Genomic DNA, 7,139 nt, shown 5'->3' with positions numbered 1-7,139 from the left:
GAGAGCCCTCACCAACCTCCCCGGACACCCTGTGCTCCAGCCTGTGCAGCCTGGACGAGCACCACCCGCTGCTGCGCGGCCCCCCCCACCCCCACCGCGGCGGCGGGAGCCACTCCTACGGCAACGCCGCCGAGCTCGCCGCCAAGATCCTGTCGGCGCTGCAGGGCGGCGAGGAGCTGCTGCTGGCCCGGCTGCAGCGGGCGGGGCGCGGAGGCGCGGCCTCCGCCGCCGGCGACAGCGGCTTCCACAGCCTGGGCGGCGGCGGCGTGGGGGGGCGGGGCATCCGGCCCTGCGGGGGTCAGGACTCGCCGTGCTACTCCGTGTCGTACTCTGACACGTGCCTGTCGCCCGGCGACGACGACGACGACCCGTGCAAGGACTACGAGAGCGGCGTGGGCCCGGCGGAGGGCGGCGGGCCGGAGTACGACCCCCGCAGGAGGGTCTCCGACGTGGCGTCCTCCGGGATCGTGTCTCTGGACGAGGAGGAGGAGGAAGAGGAGGAGGAGGGCAGAGGGCAGGAGAGCCAATCAACAGTGTTTAACCCCTCCGAGCTCTTCGGTGGGGTTTCTCTTTTATTCTATTTTTTTTGCAACCCCCCCCCCTTCTCGTTGAACTGCCGCGCATGCCCCTCCCCCTCCCTCTGACTCCTCCCCCCTCCATCCGTCTTTGCCTTACACTCGCAGCAACACCCCCGCCCCCCCCCGAGCGCTTCTTATCCTCCGTTAACCCTTCTCTCTCTCTCTCTCTCGAAAGGCGTCCAAACAATCTTTTTGTATCGCCGTAACAACCGGACAGCGCTCGTGGGGAAAGGACGCACGCAGGACGCGGTGTCCCCCCCCCCCCCACCAGAATGACCGAGTCCCAAAAAAATTAACTCAACTTATCTTTGCATGTGTGTTGCAAGTGCTGAAAGGAGGTCTCAGCTGTTCTGTATAAGCTCCTCCCCCCTCTCCTCTCCCCAGGATGGATTGCTGCCTCCTGGCCCCTCCCCCCTCCTTTGCAAGAGACTGAATAGCATCCTCCGTGGGCATGGCTTGCTGAGTATGCCAAACTAAAGCCGTCACTCCCGATGACGAGCGAATGCCGGAATGTCTCCAGAGTTTATAAAAGAGGAAGAGACACAAACAAACTGGTTTTCTATCACTCGTGTTGTTCACATCACATCCTCCACACACACACGACTGTAGCTACCGGATACAGCAACAACAACAACAACGACGACAACAACAAACCGGATGTTCCCGAAGCGACAGGAAGTGGCGGAAAGGAGAACGAGTCGCACCTCGGGAATAATTTATTTCTATATTTTTGTATGTGTTGCTCTTTGATCTCGGCCGTCCTGTGTGTGTGTGTGTGTGTGTGTGTGGTGTTTTTGTTGTGGGGTTTTTCGCACGTGGCTTTAAATTTCTCCTTTTCTTCGTTATCACTGTGTGATATAGTTTACTGGAATATATATATATTTATATAAATATATATATGAATACATTTATTTTTATATATATATATATATATACTTATATATGTATATACATATAATGTATGTATATATTTATTTACATATATATATTTATTTACATATATATACATATATATATATTTACATATATATATATGTATATATATATTTATATATATTTATATATGTATATATAGATATATACATATATAAAAACACAAAACATCCAACCAGACAAATGTGAAGGGAAAAAAGTTTTACTTCAAAAGAGTAAACTGTGATAGGGTTTGTTTATGATCATAACGCCTGAAAAGCTTCTTTTTAGTCCATAATTCTTTATTTTTTATTTTTATTGTCTACGTGACACGTGAACAAACTCTCATCTCCACTGAGACACGAGCCGTCCTGTGCGGGTTCTCCAGAGGGACATTCACCGGACTCAGGAAACCCCATCGGACCAGAGCCTCACCCGCAACACCACCTGTCCTCCGTGTGTGTGTGTGTGTGTGTGTGTGTGTGTGTGTGTGTGTAGAAAGAAAAGCCTGCTGTGCGTCGTCACTTTTTACAAATAATCAAAGCACAGATTCAGTCCCCGCATCCGTCTTTTAATGTTTGACTGTTCAAAAAAAGCCTCAATATGTGTGTGTGTGTGTGTGTGTGTGTGTGTGTGTGTGTATTGTAAGATGTCGGCGGGCTCCTGCAGCTTGCCTCCGTGTATCCATTCCAAAAACAAACAAAAAACTCTGATGCAGCGATTCCCTTTAAAAACGGCGTTGAACTTTTTTGTACTGGTGCTGTGGAGAATAATATCTATATAAACAAAATATATATATATATTTATAGATATAAATATATATATATAAATAAATAAGCAGACAGTACATTAAATCTGGAATCAAATCTTTTTGAAACCTGACGTGAGGCGTCAGGGGATTTGGAAAAAAACCACAGCGACAACTCAGGGGGACCCATCGCAGCTGTGCCTTTCATTCGTGACCTTTGACCTTCCACGTTGCACAACCGCCGTCCTCTTCATCATCACCATCACCTCCTCTATGCTTCTTCTCAACATGTGAGAGGCCTCACGGAGGTCACAGCGGGGCACTCTGCGTCAGCGTCCCTTTTTGCTCGTTGTGCTTCTTTTTTTGTGTGCTCGCTTTGGTGACGTACACACACTCACACACACACTCACACACAGACACACACTCACACACACACACACCTCTAGTCATCAGAGGGCTCTGTGCACCACAGTGCATTCGCTCTGTGGGTCTGAGTGTCCTCCCTCACCCCTCTCACCTCTGTGTGTGTGTGTGTGTGTGTGTGCGTATTTTGTATTGTCGTACCTCCGATGACATGTGACCACCTCAACCCTGACCCCGCCCCAAAAGATAATCTCAAACCCGAAATCAAAGTCATTTTGTGGAGGGGACACTTTCTTCATCTTGCCGTCCTCGCGAGAATAGAGAAGACACACACACACACACACAGACACAGACAGCCTGATGAATGTCTCCCCTTCTCCATCCTTCTGTCCGTCGCCCCCCCCCCCCCCCCCATTATGTAATCTGAGGCCACCTTGGCAGACGGGCAATTGTCCTGCGATGAAGAGCAGGAGCATCTCTCTCCTGTCTTATTCACCTGTGTGTCTCCTTTCCCCTTTCCTCCTGCTCCTCCTCCTGCTCCTCCTGCTCCTCCTCATCCTCCTCCACCTGCTCCTCCTCCTCCTCCTGCTCCTCCTGCTCCTGCTCCTCCTCCTCCTCCTCCTTTCGAGGTGAGCTGTCCCAGAAAGCTCTCGGGGGGAGGAGTTTGAATTCAGGGAGGATGAGAGGTTGGCCTTGAGCGAGTCAGATGTCCTGAGAGGGTTAAACTATAGCTTAGGTGTGTGTGTGGGGGTGGGGGGTGGGGGGGGTGCATAGTGACACCGGGCACACACACACAATGCAAAGAGGAGACGACCCAAAATGAATGTACTGTCCCAGCTTCATTCACACACACACACACACACACACACATATATACACACACACACATACACACACACTCTTCTCCTCCTCTTCTCAACTCTTTTCTTCTTGAATGTATTTATTTATAATATTGCCGCCTCTTCGTCTGCTGCATCCTGATTTTGAGTTAATAAAATATTGTTATTTGCAACAACAAAAAATCAACTTTTGGTGTTATTATTATTATTATGGAGCGGGACCTGATGGCCTCACTCAGCCGGTCGGGGAAGAAGTTTCAAGAAAGAGTAAAAAAAGGGAAATGTGTCAACAAGAGTCGTGAACAAAGTTAAATTACGTCCACAAGAGTTTAAAAAGTGTTACGGTAGTTTAGCCAAAATGAAATGATAGAAAAAGAATTGTAGATGTGAAAAAACTTCATCGTACGATCATTCATCCAAATCATTAAGAAACATAAATCATAGTAAAGTACGTCTAAAAAGATAACGTAGGAAAATATATTTTTTGAAAGTCATGAAACATACATCCTAGAGAAGGAGACGGCATCATTTTTTTCCAGGTCGTTTTCCTGTAGTGAAGATATTTATTTTATAAACTTTTATAAAGCTTGTGAAAAGCAGTTTTTAAATATCTGCGGAGGATTTATTAACGTACTTTATGAAACACGGAGGACTCCGCCCCCCTGGACCGGCAGCTCCACGCTCGTGTTGAGCGTCACCGCCCTGAAGGCCCGAGTACGCCACGCTCTATTTCTGACCCGTGGTGGGGGAGGGGGGGGGGCTCTCCAAGTGCCCCCCCCCCCAGGCTTATCTCCGCTGTCTGCAGAGAAGGGGTCTCCGCTCCTTATCAACCGGTCCGTTACATTCCTGGCCCCGGCTGGTTGGCCGGACTGCCATTTATGGCTAAAGAGAGAACACTGCCAACTCTGTTGACCCACAATGCACCGGGGCGTTCTAAAAACCCACCACCACGGACCCCTGCGCGGCGAGAGCGTGACATCGTTTGGCCGAGCCGTTTCTTTCCCTGTTTTTCTTCTTTTCTCTCGCTCTTTGTTCTCAGGCGACAATCAGGGGACATTGTGAAGATGGCGTCGCTGACCTCCTCCAGCCGCAGGTCGTCCTCATCCTACCGCTCCTCGTCCCGTTTCAGCACCTCCAGCTCCTTCCGCTCCGAGGGCTCGCTGGGCGGGCGGTCCGATTCCCTGGGTCACATTTTCGAGCCGTTTCTGGACTCGGCCGATGGCTCCGGTGTGTTCGGGGAGGAGAGCCCCGCGGAGCCCGGCGGTCTGACCCCCTTCAGCAGGCAGAGCAGGTCCTCCTATGGACTCGCCGGTAAGAGAAGACCCCGATAAGTAGGAGGACCAGAAATGTAGTGGAGTTTTGTTGCATTGCTTAACTTGATAACTTGATTAATTTAATTATATTACATTACATTTTCATTTATTACACTTTCATTATATATATATATATTTTTTTAATTTTTAATTTACATTAATGTATTAACTGTATTTGATTTATTGTATTTAATGTTTTTAAATGTATTTATTTAATTTAATTAACTTTATGTATTTAATTAATTAATTAATTTTATTAATTTATTTTATTTCAATTATTTTATTTATTATTTGATGTATTTTTTATATATATTATTATGTTCTGAGAAAGTAATAATGATAATCTCTAGTTCTACAGCACAAAGAAAAACTGAAAAACTTTAAAAGAAAGTTAACTGATAAAATGAATAAAAGCGAGAGGAAGAAAGCAATTTAAATAATTACAAAAATAAATGTTTTCTTCAGGGCGCCTTTTTCACTTTGGTTCCCGACCAATAGGAAGGAGGCATTAGTGGCTCACAGGACGCCGGCTGATTGGAGGAGAAAGACCTCGGGCTGCGAGGAAGTAATGAGCCGAACAAAAACAAAAGGAAGGAAATCAATACAAAGTCGTATAAAACACTTCTAAAGACTAAATATGAAATGTTAAAACAGTTCTGCAGAAACAAGCAGAATCACATCATAAACACAAGATGTTACTGGTTGCTAGGCAGATTAAAGCGAATATAATAACCAGGCTGAACATGATTTCAGTGATTCATTTGGATTATTTTAGTACTCAAATGTCAAATAAAATAAGAATAAAGAGCACTGAGTCTCTTCTTTGATAAATAACGTTAACAGATGAAACTATAAAGCTTCACCGTCTCTCAGACTTTAATGGCCTTTTTATTCTTGTCAGAGCATTACATATTAAATATTTAAATAAAACCCTGAACAATAATGCTTTACTTGGATATATGGAGCCCCAAAGTATAAAAAAACATTATGAAATACGTATTTGTGTGAAATATTTAAATGAACCGTTGTAAAAGAAAACATGATTATTAAATGTTATTTTGTCATTTTTATTTTTATAATATTAAGTTTAAACGTAAATTTTTTATTCTTTTTCCAAAAGTCCATAATGACATATTTCAAATAATATGTTACTTTATAATGTCTTTAATTCCTTTTTGAGGACATGTCGTCATCTTTTATTTATTTTAAATTAAAAGGAGACTAGCTAGGAGTTAGGGAGCCATGGTGAATGGAGGCGTGTGATTGGCTGAAAAATGTAAAAGGGCAGGAAAAGGTGGTTATTTCAGTTTCTTTTTAAATAAAAATACATTTAATTATATAGAAATCAAAACTAATACAACTTTAATTTTGTTGGTATGTGTGTATAAAAAAAAGTCTGAAAAAGTTTTTATTTATTAAATTTGGAAAACTTTTCAACAGAAACATATGAATACAAATTAAATTTAAAAAAGTTATTAAATACGGTGTAAATAATAAAAATAATGCTCCAATCGTAACGCCCGTGTCGTTTCTCCGTAGCTCCCGTAGGGGGCGCTGTGACGGGGGCCGGCGTTCGATGCTTCGGAGACACGTACTACGTGTCAGCTGACGTCGGCCATTTTGAGCCGCACGACATCGTCGTGATGGCGTTCAACCACCAGGTGGTCATCCACGGCGAGAAGGTGTGTGTGTGTGTATCTGTGTGTGTGTATCTGTGTGTGTGTGCACCGACCACTTAGCCCTTTTCTCCATCGCTGCTTCTCACCCTCCTCTCCTCTCCCCCCTCTCCTCCTCCCTCACCCTTCTCCTCTCCTCTCTCCTCCCTCCTCTTCCCCCTCCTCTCCCTCCTCTCCTCCCTCTCCCCCCCTCAGGTCCTGGATGACGGCAGCGTCAGCGACACCTTCACGCTCCGCTCTCAGCTCCCGGAGGACATGGACCCTCTGTCGGTGGGCGGGGCCCTGCAGCCGGGCGGCTCGCTGCTGGTGAGCGTCCGGCGGGCCGCGGGGCCCGAGCCCCCGGGAGGCCCCCAGCCCCCGGGAGGCCCCGCCCACACCGGCGACGCTCGCCTTTGACCTGCGTGACTTCACGCAGCTTATTACGTAACTTTTATTTTATAACCATTAAACATATTAATATGTTTTAATACAACTAGTATAATAATAATAATAATAATATTGTGTATGTTTGTTGGCTGAACTGGATCTGTGAGGATTATCAGCAAATAAATGAGGAATAAATAAGATGAACACAAATTATACGAAGCCTGAAGAGATCAGGACTGAAGGAACTCTTATGAGCATTGAGGCGTTACTGTGAACACAAAAACAACAACAAACACAAAAACAAGACAACAATACTTAAAACAAGACAACAAGACCTAAAACAA

General features: G+C 45.5%; 2 protein-coding genes across 5 annotated transcripts in view; both read left to right on the top strand.

Annotated features, from left to right (window-relative positions):
- LOC130210643 (protein FAM131A-like) overlaps positions 1-644 on the top strand; it is a 19,034-nt gene extending 18,390 nt beyond the window's left edge. For all 4 annotated transcript variants that reach the window (XM_056441108.1, XM_056441110.1, XM_056441109.1 and 1 more), the window contains one exon: positions 1-644. This exon is cut by the window's left edge and continues 129 nt beyond it. In XM_056441108.1, coding sequence (XP_056297083.1) covers positions 1-644 — 644 coding nt within the window.
- A 3,660-nt stretch (positions 645-4,304) lies between these two features.
- Positions 4,305-6,993, top strand: LOC130210965 (heat shock protein beta-7-like). The gene is made up of 3 exons (XM_056441517.1): positions 4,305-4,751; positions 6,293-6,435; positions 6,625-6,993. Exons 1-3 carry the CDS (start codon positions 4,319-4,321, stop codon positions 6,823-6,825), a joined length of 777 nt encoding a protein of 258 aa, XP_056297492.1. The 5' UTR covers positions 4,305-4,318; the 3' UTR covers positions 6,826-6,993.
- The last annotated feature ends 146 nt before the right edge of the window (positions 6,994-7,139 follow it).

The sequence above is a fragment of the Pseudoliparis swirei genome, chromosome 20 (assembly GCF_029220125.1).
Source record: "Pseudoliparis swirei isolate HS2019 ecotype Mariana Trench chromosome 20, NWPU_hadal_v1, whole genome shotgun sequence".
Lineage (NCBI taxonomy): Eukaryota > Metazoa > Chordata > Actinopteri > Perciformes > Liparidae > Pseudoliparis > Pseudoliparis swirei.
The sequence above is the reverse complement of the archived record's forward strand: the minus strand, read 5'-3'. Positions and strand labels throughout refer to the sequence as shown.